The sequence below is a fragment of the Pieris napi genome, chromosome 1, assembly GCF_905475465.1.
Source record: "Pieris napi chromosome 1, ilPieNapi1.2, whole genome shotgun sequence".
In the NCBI taxonomy this organism is placed as follows: domain Eukaryota; kingdom Metazoa; phylum Arthropoda; class Insecta; order Lepidoptera; family Pieridae; genus Pieris; species Pieris napi.
In genome coordinates, this window is record NC_062234.1 from 7,379,165 (window position 1) to 7,399,805 (window position 20,641).

A 20,641-nucleotide genomic window follows, 5' to 3' on the forward strand; every position below is an offset into this window, starting at 1 on the left:
TAAGTAATATGTTTTATGGCCATCTAAAAAATTTTGTCTATTTTGTAAAATACAGAATAATATCTCTATATAGTACATCTAAATCATCGGTTTGGCTACCATAAAAAATACTGAAATAATAAAAAAATAGTCTATATAGTTTTTTTATTATTTATTATCTGTAATTTAAAATATCAGTTTTAACTTAAGAACGATTTTCAAAAATAGAATTTAACGATTTGACTATTTCGCGACGTTTATTTTTTATTATTGTGTAAAGCTCAAACGTAATTTGTTATTATACCTATCAGTAAAGGAATATTTTATAGTTTTTAGAGAATTACTACGTATTGTTAATTTAGTATCTTATTAAGTTTTTTTAACATGGCTGAAGAGGGTGGACCTCCACCCGATACTTCAGCTCCTGAAGCTGAAAAGGATGAGACGGGTGGAGACGCTGCAGAAGATAAAGATGGTGATGTCGAGAAGACCGGAGTGAAAATTGATGAAGTCGCTCGGCGTATATCAAGAAAACAGTCTATATTTCAAGCTAACCAAGAAGCGGCAGATGAAATTCTCGATGTTGATAGAACTGCTTTAGAAGCAATTTTAGACGTCAGCGCCCGTCTGAAAGACATTCAAAAGAAAAGCAAGATTTCGATGAGTACTTTAAATTTAGCACATGAGTCCTACAAAGATAAACAAGTAAATAAAGTTCCATGATGTGATTCCTTACTCGTTTTATTTTTCTTACTTAAAAAGATTGTTTTTTTTTAGGCAAAGGCAAAAGAGGCTCGGAACAATAGGATGGGAGGTTTGAAGACACAGCATAGGTTTTTGTTGGAAAATGCTGCAACTATTATTAATAAGTCTATTGAATATGTTTTGGTAATAACATTTTTATGATCTATGAAATCGGGGTTGAAAAAGATTATGGTTTAAATTTTTTAAGAGTTTAAGCAACAAGATTTACAGTAAAATATTTCCTTTTCTAAATATCTAGGTTGTAATTTATGTGTGCCTTTATTACAAGGAGGTAACAAAACCAAGTTAACCATTTTGCCATTCACTGTGAAGCAAAAATTCAGACTAGTCAGACAATTTTATTTTTAGGAAGGAGTGTATGATGCTGATATTCATATTGATATAATGGACAGTGCAGTTGCCGAAGGTGGCAGAAATTGTGTAGTTTTATGTGATGCTTGGTTGCCACCTTTAAAAATGGGTAAATTATAACATTTTTTATTACAACACAGAGCAGTGTTGGCCTAGTGGCTACAGCATGCGACTCTCATACCTGAGGTCGTAGGTTCGATCCCCGGCTGTGCACCAATGGACTTTCTTACTATGTGCGCATTTAACATTCGCTCGAACAGTGAAGGAGAACATCGTGAGGAAAACGACGTGTCTTAGACCCAAAAAGTCGACGGCGTGTGTCAGGCACTGGAGGCTGATCACCTACTTGCCTATTAAATTTAAAAATCATCATGAAACAGATTCAGAAATCTGAGGCCAAGACCTAAAGAGATTGTAGCGCCACTGATTTATATATAATTTTTTTTAAATTATAACATTTGCCTTTCTTAATAATTTACATCCCTTACAGTCAAAGCATAGTGATTGCTAATATCAATTAGGTATAGGTAATACTTGGGAGGTCTGTATAGAAATATGTATACTGATTTTCTGTTTCGTTTCGGTAGGCCCCGAAGGCTGATCACCTAGTGGCCTTAAATAACATGATGAACCTTAGAGGCCTACAACTTAAATTTGTTTAATTGAATTAAGACGTTAAACTTTTATATTTAATAAAGCTATTGACACTAAAAATGTTTATTTTTTCAGAATCTGGTAGATTTATACCCAATCAAAAAGGATTGATGGAAAGGACGTACATATCTGATGGTTCTACTATTGGAACAGAAGGCATGTGTGTTGCCATGTACAGGATAAAAAATAAAGCTATTGACACTAAAAATGTTGCTGATGTAAGTAAATCGTAACAATTTACGCAACCGGGAACTGTTTTAAGTTCAGTGCAAGCACTCTTGTTCAGTTACGAATGTGTATATGGGGTTTCACTCAAATACATAAACGAAGGTTGTAAAACCATACTTACATAAAAAGAACCATTGTGAAGTAGAAGTCGTAGTTCAATTGAAACTACTGACAAAAAGCTTTAAAAGGAAATTATAAGTTAACATAAGTAGTCCTAAGAATAGAACATATAAAAAATACGTTGTAAAAGATAAGCAAACACTGAAAGACAAGGCGCGGATTAAGTATTAATAAAGTGTTCAGCCATTAAAGACTTTCGAGCCAAAATTATTGACGGCGCTCTCAAAGTAGAAAATAATAATTGTTGACTCTGATAACCTTATGATTGTATTTTAAATTTTTGTCTATACATACTTTTATTTATTATTATTGTTATTTTCGACTTTACTTTTTAGATATAGTAACGGGTTACTTTGAGTTTTTTTTTGTTAATAATTTTTGCAATTCTTGTACTCTCTACCCTCTGTCGGTGTTTCTTTTTCATTATTCCACATTAGGGTTGCCTGGAAGAAATCGCTTGTTAGCGATAAGGCCGCCCGTTGCCTTAGAACTTTTTGTAACATGTTTTTTGTACTTTTGTTATGTGTATGTTTGTGAATAAGGTAATAAAGCATAAATAAATATATCTTAATGTATGGAACAAAACCGTGCATGTGTGATGCAGAAGCTGCCGTCTTTTTCAGGACTATTACTTGGTATTCTTTGACATGAATCAAGAGTCTGAAAACGTTGTATCTGGTATCTTTAGAACTATGAAGCGTGTATATGTACCGGCTTTGAACGTGTGTAAAGCGTGGGGTGATCTTAACCCACCGAACCCGAGAAGCGCCGAAATAATCAATACATACATATCTAAGATAATGCTTTTTACTGATTATCTTGAAAGTAAGATATCATCTAGCTTATCCATTTTGTTTATTTAATTAGTTTATTATTGTAACTTATTATAGTTTACGCATTTATAAATAATAAAACAAATAAGTGTCGGCTAAACCCACAGTTAAATTAAATTTTGTATGTCATAGTTGTTAAAAATTGTGTTCCATTTTAAATTTCTACTATAACTCACAAAATTTATACAGAAACAAAGATCGATCTTGATTGCTGTACGAAGTTCAAAATAAATCTGTCGTTGTATGAGGAAGAGTTAGCAGATGCGGAGAAAATGAAATTGGCTATAACTAAAACTCATGTACTCGAAGAGATATGTTCTTTTGTAAAACAGTGGAATAAGCAAATTACAATGGTACTGTTACTATGTTTATTGTTTTTTGAATCCCGACTTAAACAATTACGAATTCTGACATGCAGGAGTAATAGTTAAGTTCGCTAAGTCTCGTTTCTGAATCTCACCCTTAGCGTCTTGACTGCTGTAAGACAAAGTCCAATAAATAAGTTGAGTCTTAGATTAAAAGCCTGCAGCCATTTTAATGCCGTTATGCTATCGAATATTTTTATTACTAAATTGTGCGTCATCGCGAGTTATCTATTCTTTCTTTGATATTGAATGAAAAATTGCTATTACGTTATTGCGTACATCGATGACAATTATGTATATATTAAAAAAGTAAAGCGTTAGCACTTAGATGATAGTTCAGGAAAGTCTTTTCGGGTTGTTCTACTCAGTTCAAAACTGAAGATTTTATAATATTGCCAACTGTAGATTTATTACAAGAATACGCCCGAATCCGAAACACCATATATTATTAAGAAGTTGACAATAATTGTTACGTAAATATAGGTTCTGGTACAAAGCCAGCAACTGCGTCGCGAGCCTTCGAACATCGGTCCATTAGCAGAGTTGGATCACTGGCGTAGGCAACTTACGACCTTTACTTCAATAATCGAACATATTAAGAGCGAGCCCTGTCAAATGTACATCCATACGCTTATTAGGGCTAAATCGAAACTTATTAAGGTAAAATAGTTTATATATATCAGAGTTCTACAAGATATTTTGAAATATTATTTATTCGTATCGATCATTGTCGATTTGTTTTATACACGTAGGCGATTATCGAGCATAGATATATTTTACGTAATTATAATATATTATTCTTTTAGAAATGGAGACTATTAGATAATCAAGTGACAGATTTTTATAATGAGGCCTATGATAATGTAAAATACTTGTATGCTTTGGAGAAATACTGTGAGCCTTTGTATCGGTAAGTTACGTGGTAAATAATAGACAAAAAGATTTTTTTAATAATCAAAAGAATCGTATGAAAGCTAGCTAAACAATTCAGCGTGACCTGCCCAGCACATATAGAGAAGTCGGCGGGGGAAGAAAACTTGCAGTTATGCGAACTTATTTAATTCGCATTTGATACGCGTCTTTTCATTTATTCACAAATATTTTTATATATTGATTTGAATACTGTTGAACTATAATGACAACAGTGTTATCAAAAACAAAAAGGTAATTTAGCACTGCTGCAACCTCGAACCACGACAATTCTGTTTTCGCACAAACTTTACAGTAATCTAGAAGTTTCAGTATTAATGCTTCGAACCTTCTAGAAGTAAACATAGCAATATAATTATTTAAAGTTACTTATAATTTTTTTTCATATAAAACTTTACTTTTCTATACCTAATGAATTTTAGTTGCGATCCCCTAACAATGCAGCAGTTTATACCTGGTTTATTATACACGGTCCGAATGATATTTGCGACATCTCGATACTATAACACCACAAAACAAATATCCACGCTACTCGTCAAAGTAACCAACCAAATACTTAATATGTGCATGGACTATTTGACTAACAATGGCAGAAAGACTATATGGAACCAAGACAAACTGAATTTTATAAAAAAGGCTAAGGTACGGTGATTTTTATGCTAACCGTGGTTATATTTTCTTGTTATTATTTTACTTTTGAGCACTAAATGTCCCAATTCATACTAAGTTAAATATAATTTGCGTACAAGTTTTAAGTTACACCATAATGCAAACGTTTTGGGATTATATGTTATTAAACTAACTCTTACCAATATTTAATTTCACATTTAAAAACAAACTTAAATAGGAGAAGTGATACTTTTATTTACAATTTATGTGGTTCTCCTGTGTATGTTTTTACTTCCCTGGCATAACAGAGTCAGTCAGAGAACAAAGTCAGTCTGTGATTATTACAAAAACGTTTATAATTTGTGTTTTTTGTTATTGCGCTATTAGTATGTGCTTAGTTTCGTGCCAGTTATTCTAGTTATAACCCTTGATTTCAGAACTGACAGCAAACCTAAAATTGTCGTTTTTATTTTTTTTACATTTACATGTACAAATGTAACTAGAATACTGAATATTTTGACTTAGCATTGTTTGTTTTCAGTTATGTCTCGGACTATATAGTTTTTACCGCGAATGCTACAACGAGACTCAGCAAGAAATGATGGAAGCGGCTGATGAGAGACCATTTGATTGCTCTGAAATGTATATATTTGGAAAATTTGAAACTTTCCGAAGACGGTTGTTAAAGGTGATGAGAGGAGCTACTTACTTACGGGTTTCATAACTTTAGGCTAAAACCGGACTTTAAATATTTGCTTTTTTTAAATCCTTTGGATAGGATTGTACTAATTACGACGATTTTTTAGTTTAAAAGTTTATTTTCTCTTTTTTAAACGTAAAAGATCTTTTAGTAGTTTAGTTTTTATAATTGAGATCGTAACTTTTTAATAATATTCAATCTTTTAGATTATAGACCTCTTCCAAACATACATTACGTACTACGTCCTTAATAAGACGACGTTAGAAGCTATAGAGGAATATGCAGCTAATTGCAATAAACTTTTTAAGACGATTTCAACTAAAACATATGATGCCCTGGATCATAGGTAAAATTTTATGAAAAATTAACAGTATAATAAATAGATAATTTGAAATTAGTAATTAATTTTTAAACGTCAGTCACGTGACTCAAAAAGATTAGTGGAATCGACGAAATAGCATGCCAGTAAATAATGTCTTCGCCTGTCTAATCCAAATAATAATGTGCGGCTTAATATTATCGTCGAAGACTTTTTTGATCAAAAAATTATAAATATATATACTGACGGACTCATAAACTGCATCAAACTTCAGGATTACTTTGAAATGTTTTTTTTAATTAGTATGCAAACTTTTAGATTCAATTATATAAATATGGAAAGACTGGCCCTTAATCTTAAAAAAAAACATTTAAAAATAGAACTGCAGTAAAACAATTGAATATAGCCGGGAAAAGAAAATTTACTCGTAGTATCAGATTTGCGTGTTTTTTAAAAATTTATTCTTATTGATTTTTTATTCTTTTGACAATTAGTTTATGAGTCCATCAGTGTATATGTGTGAAGTTTAAAAGTAATAATAAATTAAGTAGAAAACTTGACTTTCATGTTGTTGGTATGGTACAACTGGTCGCCATCTTGTTTATCGTGTATCGGCGGGTTTTTTTTAAAGTATGAGTGTAATTTGAAATTTTAAAGCCAATATTTAATAGAATTAAAAATTTCTTATAATAAATAATCCGAAGTGCTTTTAAAATCTTGCCAATTGTCATTCCAAGTAATAGAAAATGTGACTTACTCAAAATGTATATCGGGTTAAGTTTGTTAACGTTTAATACACTACTAAATATTGAAAAATTGAAACACATTTAATATTAATTTTAGACGACCTGACTTTGACAAAGATTATAAAATATACAAAGATGCAATTGCGACTCAGGAGATTCTACTTGAAAATTTCATGATTGCTGTGAGTATCAAATAATATTTTAATACTTATTTTTCAATATTACTGGATCCTGGGTTCGGTTGTCAGTGAATTATTATTTTGAAGCCACAGGCTTGTATAACGATGCTATTTAAATACTGTATTGAAAAAGTCACCGACCATAATTTTTCTATTTCGGCTATTATTTGTAGAGTGTGAATAAATGCCCGACCACGGAAATAGCTTTGAATCTATTGACAAGATTTCAAAAACTAAAACTGAACTGCTTGTATTTGGAGGATCAGTATTATGATTTAATCAGTACCTATACAGGAGAAATTGAAGCACTACGAGACAGGTAAAATTCCTTATAATATTGTTTATAGTTAGTCTAAAAAGTAGTTTCTTCTCCTCTTGCTATAATAAAGCTTATCCTATTGCGATGATAACGGAACTAAAAATATTTATTATCTATATACACATTGATATAAACTTTATTTAATATAGGCCAACAGACTTGCACCTTTACTTAATATTTAAACATATTTCGCAATTACAGGCTGACATATCGTGTTGTAACGAATTGGTTTAACTAGTTTTTGGCTTTTTAGTCGCCTTACAAAAAATAAGTTTAATTCCACGTGTATCATTTTCTAGGTGATTTTATTAATTTAATAGTTATAATGGTTTAGCACTGTATGAGCTCTTTTCATCCCAACTATGATATGAGTGAGTGCTAAAACGAAGACAATGCGACTTGTTCGTGATTGGACGGCTAGCCTGCTCACTTGACTCTCGCTCATTGGACTAAAAATGCTGTCCTATAAAAACGAAACGTCATTGTTACGTCTTTTGTTTTGCCTTCTCTCCCCTAAAGGAATTCTTGTAAATTAGCAGTGACTACTTTAATCGTAACGGAATTTCACATTTTCGTGTAAACAATTGTATACGCTCTTCCTTTGCGATGTCTTTGGTACGTAAACAGTTGCGAGTTTGAAATAACATTACTCAATATTTTACGATGTTGTTATGACAAAAAAAATCGATATCATTTATTCATGTAGGTAATTTAATACACTTATAAACGTCAGTAAATGTTTCTTTAAAAAATATAAAGAGTATTTCATATCGAATATTTTATCATCGATTAATTGTGAATAATATTTAAGGTATAATGAGGAGCGAGAAAATCCGGAACTGCCTAGAAACATGCCGCCCGTCGCCGGTAGAATTATGTGGATTCGTTTCTATCATAAAAATATTAAGGCACCAATGAAAGAGTTTATTCAACACCACGAAGTTATAACACATATGGTGATTATATATTTCAGTAATAACTAAATACGATGAAAATAATTCGTTGTTAGGGACGAGAAAAGGGCATTTATAAGTAAACACTTTTTCAATGCAATACGTTTTTGAAATATAAGAGGCATAATTAGCCTTATAATATTATTTCTAAATAATATATTACACTAAACCGATTTAAGCTTAATATTAACTTTGCATTGTAACTATAAAGTCTTCTCTCGTCTGTTAATTAGTTGAGACTAAATTTGCTAAAGTTTTTTTCGCAAACGTTTGTTTTTCGATGTTTTTCGGTTTATTTTATTTTGATTACACATTTCAGAACACACAACGATGTATTAAGTTGTATAATGTAATGACGATTGTATTCACGGAATTCGAACTCATTTACCACAAGGCATGGGCTGAAAATGTTGGTCAGGTAAATATCATTCTATATCAGGTAACTATACCATCTGGGGCCCGTGGCAAATCTTCTTTCGTGGACATTCTTTTGATGGGGCCCTATCAGTAAAAATCGTCATGTTGTACTCAGTTTAATTTTAATAAACTTTGAGATTTTTAGCGTACTCAATTAGTCGTTGTTTATGTCCGACTAATGGCAATAGGCCTCCTCTCTTAGGCGAGAGGGAATGGTCTTTAGTCCCCAAGCTAGCCCAATGCGTAATATATAGAGATATTATGTTCTATGGAGACTTCACATTCATCCATAGAACATAATATCTCTCGGACAAGGTCCTCTTGGGTCGGGGGCCCGTGGCATTTTGCCAGCCCTGCCACCCTATTGTTACGCCACTGATCGGAGCCCATGGACACCAATTTTGGTAGGTCGGGCGGCTTCTAACTTTACGTGCATATGATCCTAGATACTCTGATCCTAGATTTTTTATTACCCTACAGTTAAAGCCTATTTATGATTTTCTTATTAATGGAAACACTTAAAAACTTTGTAGTGGTAGTAACCCTAACAAATTAAGCAATATTCTTACCGTTTAATACCAGTTCTTGTTTCGTGTTTCATGGCAGTGAAATATGTTTTAAAGTAGTACGCGTGAAGTCTTATGACTACCAACTCGTCAGTGCCTGTAGTTATATTTTTAAGTTTATGCAACTCGGTATCAAATATTAAGTTATAAAAATACGATTTGGTGTATGTTTTAATGTTATTTAATTTGTCTAATTCTAGGTTCGATTGGGTTTAATAGCACCCCTACTTATACGACACCCTGTGACTCAGAGATATGTGGTTAACTTCAGTGTGTATATACCCGAGTGTATACGAGAAGTGGAATACATGTGGCAGTTAGGATTGAGTAAGATATTTTATTAAGAAAAAATATGGCTTATAAAGTTAAATTTGTGTTTTTGACGTGACAACGTCTTATAATTCGACGGAGCCGGTTGCACGCACGAAAAAACATGACGCATGCGGCGTTACCTCGCTCTGAGGCGTTCCATTTAATGGTAGCTGTACACACTCGGCGAGACACCCCGAGACAGGCCGAGGGCGAGAGTGTACAGTAGAGCTCTCGTCTCGCCTCGCTTCCTCGCAGTCGGTCTCGCCTCTCTCGGTCGCCTGTCGGTTTTTTGCGCACGAGTCAAAGGGTCTCGCGAGTAAAACGAGAGCGACCTGTACACACTCGTTCAATCACTTGCTCGATGACTGTGGTTGTGACAGGACGTATCGCACAATGTGGTCTAACGAACGCGAATTTTGGCTGGTATTGCTTCTCTCATAAGAGTATTCTTCTTAGTTATCAACGGAGCAACTTTTTGCAGTAAAAATTGAAAGTCGACTAAAGACATTCTTGTAAAATTATCAAATTGGCCAGAGGGTTCTGCCACTAGCTCTGCCAATTGATTTTCCATGGTGCTGTTGAAATAATGTACAAAATAAATGAATGACATACAAAAGGTAAAACATACATACAAGTAGCAATTTACAATTTTGGATAATATTAAAACTTTATGAACCTAATTACCTATTTCTGTTGCGGTGCATAGTAACCATCCACCATCTTCTTCTTCGCCATGGCTTCGTAATTTTTTTTTAATGGTAAACGTGAAGAAAATTATAATAACTTATTGCACAAAGACAAACAGCAGCAGCGGTTTCCACGTCCATTATTAATGGTGTTTTAAATACAAATAACGTAACGAGTGTGTACAGGCTGCGCTCTTCTCTCGGTCCTCTCGGTCGAGACTCTCGGCGAGAGGCTCTCGCCGAGTGTGTACAGCCACCATAAGGCTTGAAGTGCAAGCGAGAGCGTGGAACGAGCGACAAAGAGGCACAATAGGCCTCCGCCTTCGGCAGCGTTCGTTCTTTAAAAAATTGACTTAATTGTATTTATGCGTACAAATAAATGTAACTTGATGAATTCAATTGTGATTTCCATTTACCTCCTTCTCTATATCCATACAAAATATCTATCAAACAAATAAAATTAAAATTTTGTTTTGAAAACTGCAACCATTCCATCAGTATTTTCTTATGACGTTGTCACGTTCAACTATCGTCAGTAAACCGACTTTACAGACAATCGATTTTTTGATCTCAGTCAAAATCTGTTATCGAAGGGCCTACTCATATTTGGTCGTAAAAATCGATAGTCGTAACAGCCGATGACGTTGTTATTAAGAATCTAATACAATAGAATTCAGATCCTTTGATTTTGGTTAATATTACGGTTTTGACTGTATTTTGTTTTTATTTTTACGCATATTTTTTGTAGGGTTTAGTTAGAATAGTTTTATTTTTAGCTTTGTTTTATGCTTTTCCCCTAAAAACTTGCATGTGTACAAATATTAAATTAAAATAGTCAAATTTACCAGAGCCACTGCATTGTTTATTGTTATTGTGTTTCATATTCTAAAATTTTAGATACTAATAAACTTGAACAAATTAAATTTTTAGACAAGTACACGTATTATTAATTTGGTAATTGTAGGTGTACCTGATACAGCGCAAATTGTAGCCTATTGCAAGGAGAAGATATTTAGCAGTTATGAGAGGATAAAATATTTGGTTGACAGAAATGATCAAGTACGACGGTAAGGGTATTTTTGTAAACCTATTGTTGTGGTGGGAAATAAGAGAATCGAGTTTTTTTACTATAGAAAACAAGAAATGCCTTTCTATTTAAATTACGTACAGAAGTACGGCTTTCGTACTGTTTCAGAATTTGTAGCATCTGCACCAAGGTTTTACAAATGAAAATTATTATTCTTATTATTATATATCTTTAGTTTGACACTCTTGGCGGATACTTTTCTTCATCCGTATCATTAATGGTATTAGTTCTATTTATTATTATTGGTATTTTTCCTTTAGACTTTACTTTATTTTAGTTATAGTAACGGGTTATTTTGAGTTTTTATTTTTATTTTTTTTTTGTTAATAATTTTTGCAATTCTTGTACTCTACCCTCTGTAGGTGTTTCTTTTTCATTGTTCCACATTAGGGTTGCCTGGAAGAAATCGCTTGTTAGCGATAAGGCCGCCCGTTGCCTTATAACTTTTGTAACATGTTTTTTTTTGTATTTTTGTTATGTCTATGTTTGTAAATAAGGTAATAAAGCATAATAAATAAATAAATAAATAATGGTTATTATTAAAGTCATCGTTCATGTAGGCTTATTACTTGCTATAGGAAATACACATTCTGTGTCTACTAATCTAATAGTATCGGTACTTAAACACGTAAAAATCTTTAGGAGCATGCCAAAGCTGTATCTGCCGCTACTACGAGCACAGCTAGTTAAGTTAGAAAAGGCATTTCAACCTGGATTTTCAACTATTACCTGGACTGCCCTGGAAATTCCAGCTTATTGTGATAACATTGAACTCATATTGGACGAAGTCGATCTTTTTGTAAAGGAGGTAACCTTCGCTTATCTCTATATATAGAAAACTAGTGAACCCGACAGACGTTGTCCTGCATGATATTTCAAGCGATTAGTAAAGCAAAGTATGAAAGTACCGACTGCAGCGCCATCTGGCGGGCAGATTTGTGAATATAAACCATTCCCAGATCCCCTTGAACACACACAAAAAATTTCATCAAAATCGGTCCAGTCGTTTGAGAGAAGTTCAGTGACATACACACTCACAGAAGAATTATATATAGAAAATAATACGTTTTCAAATTTTTGGCTGTCAAAAACAGGTCACTATAGTTAAAGCTTTCTTACATTAAAATCTGATACAAGAGAAAAGATCCGATATATCATGATAATAATTTTATGTATAAAAATTAACACTATTAAATGTAGTATTTGATTGAAGGTACGTAAAAAATCACGCTGACGAGGAAATCTCCTTGTTAATAATTTTTTTTTTCTTTAACTGGGTGAAATGCAAATTATTGACTCCACTTAACTAGTGTTTTATAAAGGTCTTTGTCAACGCAAGACACTTCATGTATTTTTAAGAGACATAAATTCGCGTTAGTAAGGAATTTTTGTTTAAATATGTATTAGGAAGACTTTTTGTTCCTCACTAATAAATAACCTTATATTTTAGGTCGTGGATATAAAAGAAGCGAGGATCGATGCGATCTTTCTGTCAATAACTAAATCTTTGTTGGTATATTTGCCGGAGCAGGCCGTTGACCCTAATATATTCTACGAAGAAAATCTAGTGAGACGCGATGAAATCGGTAATTTATTTGTACATATTTCATAAGAGTTTTACTATGTGAACTAGCTTTGTTTTTTATTCGTCTGGGGTTTAAATTAATGTTTTGCTTAGAGAGACAATAGGCTGACGAACTTAGGAATACATCAAAGGCTGAAACGATCGCCCTATGTGTGGTTTACGTTCATTGTTCATTTTTAATAATATTTATTATGTTGTATTCTTAGCTAGTGACCTGCAGCAAAAGTCGTGGAATGCAGAACTCGCTGTAAACGAATTGATCAATAAGTTTCTCGAGAGCGTGCCTTCGAAACAAATTCAGGACTTGAGGAATAACTGGTCAGTGTATAACGATTATACATACAATCCTATTATATAATACTGTAAATCTCCGATTTTTTCAGATGCGACCCTAAAAAAATCACACACTAAACAAAAAACAATCATTCATAGAAAAAAAAGCATAGAACTTTTGTCAGTTCATTCAACGGAGAATAATTGGCCCGTTAACCTATGTAATCAGTTAACAAAAATTGAAACTTATATGTCCTTTTCGAAAGATTAGTCCTAGCTGTGGGCACAGAAGTAACGGCGGACGATTCTGACGTTATTTCTTGACTTGTAAATAAATGTAACGAATTATGAATATATATATATATATATTTTATGTTCGTGAATAAAATCTATGGATCGTATTAAATGCGATACGGATTTATCTGTGTAATCTTTTAATAGCAACTCGGTACTTACCGGTTTTAATAGAATTGTATAAATATAGATAATCATTGTTTTAACTGACTTTTCTTATAAATGCTTAGGTTATTTGTTGATGTATATATAATGTTTTCTGATATTACAAATTTAACTAATTGTTTATTTTATAGGTTAGATACAGAGAAGGCGCTAAAGCAAGTTACATCTGCAACGCGAGTTTTTCCTGAAGATGCAGGTTTCTGATTAAATTTTTTATTTTATCAACGGTTGCACGTTGACTCAGCGATCGTTACTTTGAGATAATGAATTTTTATATTCCTATGACGTGTGTGGATAACAGATTAACTACTTAATAAAATAAATTAACTTAACATATCTCATAAAAATATCATAATATTAAAAATTCACATTATGAAAAGCCACAATTTTCGCATATTTATCGAGTCTTTTGTTACGTTCTCCTTTTATACACTTGCGAAATTAACGTTATTAATATGTATTGCAGCTTTTCTGGAAATCGAGAATCCAGACCGTTTTGAACCAATGACTGCTATTAATGAATGCAATGAGCTATTTGCATATTTTGCTACTAAATGCTTAGAAGCGCTTATAAAATGCACTCGACAAAGTTTAGATGTACTACGAAAGAGAGCTTCTGTATCTAGGTTAGTTTAATCTTTATTGTAAAAGTCAATCCGACTCTTTGCTTTAATAAAATTACTAAATAAATGTAATAACGCAATTTGTTCTATCATTATGCTGTACTTTACGTTTGTACGTAAATTAAATATATGTGTATTTTATAACATTACTTTTCCTTAAAAAATATTGTTCTTTGTAATAAAACAGAGTTTCATCACTAACCTTAAAAATTTATTAATGAGGAAAAATTCAGCTTTTAAAATTAACACCTTTATCGAACGAAATTATTTTTAGAACACAAACTTTCTTATACGTGATAAGTTAGGGTTTGCTTTTAAATTCATAAGCTATTAATATTTATTATAATAATTATATTCTTTTGCAGCCAGTTTTGTCTATTAATAATGAAATATTGACCAAATTGTTCATATTTTAGTTTTCTAACCATGACAACTGATCCGGAAGAACAAAAGAAATTAAAGCCGCTAATGCTAACGATGATGTACTTGCAAATACCCAGGATACTCATTAAGCCAACTCTTGAAGAGATACAGTCTGCGTTCTCTCAGGTATAACTTAACTTGATTTACTTTACCTCACTGTTTTATATGAGAACTACCTACCTGCTCCCGCAAAGTACGTTTCGCCTTAATCTGTTTTTTACTGAACCTACCTTTTTAGTAGTTACATACCAACATATGGAACTGAGACGGTTCCCTTTTCCGGATTGCAATTTTTCTTAAATTTTCCATAAAAAACTTCCTCAGAGTTCAAGGAATAAATTTAAAAAAAATACTCGAATTGATCCAGCCGTCTTCTTTTTCCGGTTTGCGCCTAGAAATATATTTTGCGTCTCATTTTTATTAGACATAGACATAACATTTATTACTAACAAAACACACATACAGAAACACACAAAATAACAATAGTCGCGCTGGTCATTCTGCCCGAGGCCATATCAGCTACTTTGCGCCTCAGACGCAAAAAAGATAAATAATGTAATAATAATACTTAGTAGAAAAAAATTATATTAGTAATGTAAGTAATGAAGTCTTGTGTAAAAGTATATATAGTATTACATAGATTACTTATGCAATTTTATAATAGGCTTCATTTTTGTCAAAACTCAAATATCACTGTTGATGCCGCGAATCCTCGTGGATAAGTAAGGTTCAATAATTAAAACTGTAATTTTATTTCTAGGTTGTTCTCAACTGTGTAATGGATATTCACCGCAATGTGTTCATGTGGGGTCAGCAAGATTTGCTCAAGAAGGAGAAGATGGAAGGTGCCTCCAGTTTATCAGCTGCTAGGAGTTATAGCGGTTAGTATGGTATTCTAGTGAGATTTTATGAGACGTTCTAGATGTATGCAGGCCTCTGATGAAAACTGTTCATAAAAGCAACTTTTGCTCATGGTTTCCGGGCCGTGACATTTCTGTCTTGTTTTTCTTTTAATAAGAATAAATTTGTAGCTGGATCGAGATCGGGTTCCACTATGACAGGAGTAAGGAACTATTTTCGAATGGTCTCGGAACATAAGGATATTGTAAGAGCAGTGATGGCGCTACAAGGCATGATGTATATGTACAAACCAGATATTCAGAAATTGCTTGTTGTTAGTATTACTACTGTCCATAACTATATATTTCCTATATTTCCGGGTTTGTTATTAAGGTTATTACCTCTTGCTCTATAAACATAACTATAATATGGAGAAGTGTTAATTGGATGCTTAAAGTGATAAAATCAAGTGACAAAATAAAATCAGTTGCGCTACAACCTCTTTAGGCCTCAGATGTCTGAATCTATTTCATGATCATTTAATTCAAGTGACAAAATATCTATTGTTGTAAGATTTTCCAAGTTAAATTGTTAGAAAAGAAAAACATTTTTTTTCAATCTTACTCGAAGTTACAAATGTGTAGAAAAACTAGTCTTCTCTCACAGGTATACGGGAAGTTCTCTCATCTATGGGCAGAGGATAGAGTACAGCAAGTACAAGCGTTTGTAGATTCGAATCCATTGAATGTTATTATTCGAGATATGTTGAAGAAGTATGAAGCGCAGACGGATGAAGTATTGAATCTTCCAGAGCGACATATTGTTGGATCCATTCAGATTAATTTAGGTAATGTTTTGAGTATTTTCGATCTTTTTCATGTGCTGCTAAATGCAGTCACTGGTAGCCGCCAGCCTTACTGCCTTGCGATTCTGTAACTCACTTTTCGAACTCACACAGCGGATTTCGCATCGGCGGTCGCTCTCAAATCAGTCGTGAAGCAGTAATTTTATGATTTGAGAGCGACCGCCGATGCGAAATCCGCTGTGTGAGTTCGAAAAGTGAGTTACAGAATCGCAAGGCTGATGTCAAAGTCAAAGTCAAATCATTTATTTCAATTAGACCATCTAAAATGGCACTGTTGAACGTCAAAAAAAAAAATATAAAGAAGATTCTAGTTGCCCCTTCCAAAAGATAGTTTCGTGTGGAGAAGAATGGGCAAGAAACTCCACACTTATTCTTTTAAAATAGGTTTAAAATATTTTGTTACATTTGTTAAATAATTATATGTGAAGACAAATGTAAATGAAATATTCATAGCACTATGCAAGCTTACAAACTACATTTTATAACTTGAAAGAATCTGGAGGCATTTCATATGAAAGCGTAATAAATATATTGTAGAAGACACTATCCTCATCAAACTACTCTACTTGGGCTTTCTACTTGTTCGCACTTATGTTGTCCAATAAAGTAATTTATATTATAGTTTCCGATTTAAAATTTTCAGAAAATTTAAAATTAGCACTACACGTCGAGTCCATTGAATGGAAAAGGATTCTCGGCAAACTACTCAGTCATGCCTATAAGGAACGAGTTGATAGATTGATGACATTTATCAAAGACAAAATGAAGGTTATGAGTAAGAAAATAAAGGATTTGGATGATGTGAGAGTTGCTATGCTGTGCCTTGAGTCGATTAGAGAAGAGTTTATTGGGTATGTTAACGATTTTTTATGAGTAAATACACACTCGGTCGCGCTACATGTGTCTCTAAGAACAAACACCACAAGGGTGCGACCCTGGTTAATTAAAAGCAATCATGAGTTCCATTACACGTTCCACGATCCCAGGTGGGTTAAATCCCAGGCCAGGGCTAAGCCCCACCGTAGTCACTGGGGAAAAATCATGAGGAAGGGAAAGAAAAGGAAGTGGAGTTTTAAAGGAAAATGCAAGTGTGAGGGTGAGGTGCCCAATCGGCCCTTTCATATAGAGTAGAGTGGTTTAGACACTACCCATAACCAGTCCGTGGCGGTCAGGGAAGAGAGTCAGGGAGTCAAAAAAGTGGCAGCTATCACTGAGGGTCAAAATCTTAAGAGATAATTGATGGAGGCATTTAAGTTAATTTATTTATTTAGTTATACCACGAATTTGGTATTAATTACCTCAGTTACCTAATTTGACAAAATTATTGTCTATGGGAGGTGTTTATATAACAACGCTCAATTTAAATTATGTATAATATGATAAATATGTATTGTCAATGTATTTATTTTATTAAGTCTCATTAAATATATATTTTAGAATGGATATGGAACTCGACCTAATAGAAGAAAGTTACACATTATTTGGTCAGTTTAATATTGACATCCCTAAAGACGATATCGACATGGTGTATGGTTTAAGATACTCATTTCAGAATATGTTGCTGACCGTGAGTTGATGATACATATAATCTTTTACAATTTTTATAAAGAAGGTAAGTTAAAGTAGAAAATACGCTACTTTCTGTGGTTCAATGTCCCGATAAAAGAAATCAGGATCAGGAATATTTTAACTGGAATATTTGCGACGAACAAATTTTTTAAAATTTTGATGTGAAACATCTATAGCCGCACGTAAAACCGATTTCTGGCGTGGCGACGCATGCCGTGGCCCCACGCTATATGTTGGTATATATATTATACCATATATTATACAGTCTATATGCAGTAGTGTGTACGGTGTGTGTATTTCGAAGTCACTGATTAAACGAATTAAGTAGTCACGATTTGAAATAAATTCGTAAATTTTTGTATTTAATGAAAATAAATGTTTATTCAATAAATAGTCATCGTTATCTGAAAAAAAACGTAATATTTTATTTCATCAATATGTCATATTTAGTTCCTTTCACAATCTGTTCTTTTCTGCATATTACTTTACAAAATAATAAAAATTATTAGGATTGAGCCGAAGAATATATTTTGTTTGCAGTCCCAACAAGTTCAACAACGTATAGTTGATATGCAAGGTCCTCTGCAGAAAGAGTTAACGGAAGGCGTGGCTACATTCTACGAAGACGTTCTCAAGTTTGACGCAGACTATGACGCCTTTGGGCCTATGACGCCCGGACTTTCCGCTAGAGAAGCCAGTGATAGGTAAATGTTCCTAAATTGCAGTTATGTGGAATACAACTGATTCATTTCTTTTTACACGCTTTATATTAGCTTCACCTGTATGTATGTATGTATGTAACCGACTCCTTCGGACTCGATTTTGACCCACTTTAAACGGACAGATTTTATTCAAATTTTGCGCCCCGGTTAAAGATTGACGACAATGCAATAATACGAAAAAAAAAATAACAAAAATTTAACTAAAAAATAAATAATAGTTTAAAAAAACTAAAAAACACGCTTTTAAAGCACATCAAACTAAAAAGTGAATGGCGCTCTGTGCCATATTTTTCGTCTATAGAGCAACCCACACTTTTTCACAATAATACCAGTATTTTTTGTTCATTACCATTTTCAGCCTAAATTAGGAATTATTATTCACTTTTTAGTTTGATGTGCTTTAAAAGCGTGTTTTTTATTTTTTTTTAACTATTATTTATTTATTTATTATAGGAATATTTCCATTTTACTGATATTTAGGTAATTTTGTTTGTGTTGTTTTAAGTAATATCGATAATGTATTTTATATCTATAGCAATATATGATTTTATATATATATTAACTATGTAGAAGTGTAAATTTTAAGCACAAAATAATAAAATACAGTTGAGACGTATCATGATTACGATTTGGGATATTTCACATATGAAGAATTAAAACTTACTGAAACCTTAATATTTTCAGGGTAATCATGTTCCAATCAAGATTCGACGAACTTTGGAGACGATTCGAAATGTATTCAAATGGTGAGAAATTATTTGGAATGGAAGTTAAAGATTATCCCATTCTGCATCAGAAGAAAAAAGAATTTAATCTACTTAGTAAATTGTAAGTCGTTTTTCACTAAAATATATGTAAAATTTAAGAGCTCATGTGTAACCTTAGTCTTGAGTTAGGTTAGGTTTTTACCTTTTACCATTCTTTGGTGTATCCCTTAAATGCATAGATAACATTCGTACAAATGGCTAAGATAACATTGGGTTTCTGTTTCATACTATATTTTTAGTAAGCTATCAGGGTTTCGGAATTTTCAGTTAATAAAAAGAAATATTTTTAGTAATCAAGTTTTTTAGTTAGGGAAAAATGATGAGAGTAAATTTTTACGATGCGCACGCACACCGTCACAAAAACCGACACCCTGAAGTTAGCTATAGTCAACATTTTAGTTATTCGAAGTTATACTTCTTTAGCGCGTTAGTGAAAAATAATGAGAGTAATTTTTCTTCTATTGTTAGTGTCGTTTTTTGTACAAACGTAAGTATTCTACGTTACTTAAGGCGAAAGATAAAAATTTTGAAAAGATTTTTATCTTGTTACGCCAAAGAAGTATAACTTTTAACGCGTGTCACACATACGTTTTTTTACTAAATAAGTTCACCATACACATAGTTTTTTTATGCAATTACAGATACAGTCTATATCTTGCTGTTATGAACTCAATAGATGGTTATTTCGAAACACCATGGGTTGAGATTGAAATTGAACAAATCGTTTCTCAGTTGGCTGACTTTGATTTAAGGTAACAATAAAAATATATAATCTACGTAAAAGAAATATATACTCATCCATTTGTGCCATATTTATCCATATATAAGACATTTTATTGGAATTTATAATTCAAAGACTATTTACTATAGTTATGATAGTGTATTTAAATTTTATGCGTGTTCGAGTAAAGGAGCAAGGGGCATGGTAAATCAAAGACAAGCTCTATGCATACCACCATTTTTTTTTACTGGAAATCGAACCCAGGAACTAACTAACAAAGTCCAACGCCATGAGCGTTTATTTGTTTTGTTAAATCAAGAAGGCGTACTCACCTATACATGCTTTTTGAATAAAATAGATGCCGAAAGTTGCCGAAGGCTATGAAGGACTGGCCGGCGTTTATTGAATTAAAGAACAAAATTGACGACTTCAATGAAACCTGTCCGCTATTGGAGCTCATGGCTGACAAGTCTATGAAGGATCGGCACTGGAGAAGATTGGAGAAATTAATGAGTATGTTTTTATCGTTTATTACTGTCCTTAATAATTTTGGACAAATTAATTCTGATTGCCGCAAATGCATTCAAATGTATGCACCAAAAATTCGCCAATTTAATGCTCTTTCACTTAATTAATATAACGAGGTCAGTAATTTACTATACAATTTTCTCTTGTT

At 32.7% G+C, this 20,641-nt stretch overlaps 1 protein-coding gene across 1 annotated transcript in view; it reads left to right on the plus strand.

The window, feature by feature from the left end:
• The first annotated feature begins 223 nt into the window (after positions 1–223).
• LOC125063711 (dynein axonemal heavy chain 8) overlaps positions 224–20,641 on the plus strand; it is a 61,735-nt gene continuing 41,317 nt past the window's right edge. The window contains exons 1-32 of the mRNA XM_047670295.1: positions 224–684; positions 757–867; positions 1,093–1,204; positions 1,825–1,967; positions 2,721–2,922; positions 3,120–3,283; positions 3,779–3,955; positions 4,102–4,205; positions 4,648–4,867; positions 5,376–5,522; positions 5,741–5,880; positions 6,697–6,781; positions 6,952–7,097; positions 7,909–8,053; positions 8,370–8,468; positions 9,234–9,360; positions 10,996–11,098; positions 11,761–11,926; positions 12,569–12,704; positions 12,910–13,021; positions 13,567–13,631; positions 13,902–14,061; positions 14,475–14,607; positions 15,242–15,362; positions 15,513–15,655; positions 15,988–16,168; positions 16,830–17,037; positions 17,624–17,753; positions 18,296–18,459; positions 19,162–19,305; positions 19,886–19,996; positions 20,324–20,478. Of these exons, the coding sequence (XP_047526251.1) occupies positions 364–684; positions 757–867; positions 1,093–1,204; positions 1,825–1,967; positions 2,721–2,922; positions 3,120–3,283; positions 3,779–3,955; positions 4,102–4,205; positions 4,648–4,867; positions 5,376–5,522; positions 5,741–5,880; positions 6,697–6,781; positions 6,952–7,097; positions 7,909–8,053; positions 8,370–8,468; positions 9,234–9,360; positions 10,996–11,098; positions 11,761–11,926; positions 12,569–12,704; positions 12,910–13,021; positions 13,567–13,631; positions 13,902–14,061; positions 14,475–14,607; positions 15,242–15,362; positions 15,513–15,655; positions 15,988–16,168; positions 16,830–17,037; positions 17,624–17,753; positions 18,296–18,459; positions 19,162–19,305; positions 19,886–19,996; positions 20,324–20,478 (4,675 nt within the window). The 5' untranslated portion in view covers positions 224–363. The remainder of the gene's footprint in view (positions 685–756; positions 868–1,092; positions 1,205–1,824; positions 1,968–2,720; positions 2,923–3,119; positions 3,284–3,778; positions 3,956–4,101; positions 4,206–4,647; positions 4,868–5,375; positions 5,523–5,740; positions 5,881–6,696; positions 6,782–6,951; positions 7,098–7,908; positions 8,054–8,369; positions 8,469–9,233; positions 9,361–10,995; positions 11,099–11,760; positions 11,927–12,568; positions 12,705–12,909; positions 13,022–13,566; positions 13,632–13,901; positions 14,062–14,474; positions 14,608–15,241; positions 15,363–15,512; positions 15,656–15,987; positions 16,169–16,829; positions 17,038–17,623; positions 17,754–18,295; positions 18,460–19,161; positions 19,306–19,885; positions 19,997–20,323; positions 20,479–20,641) is intronic.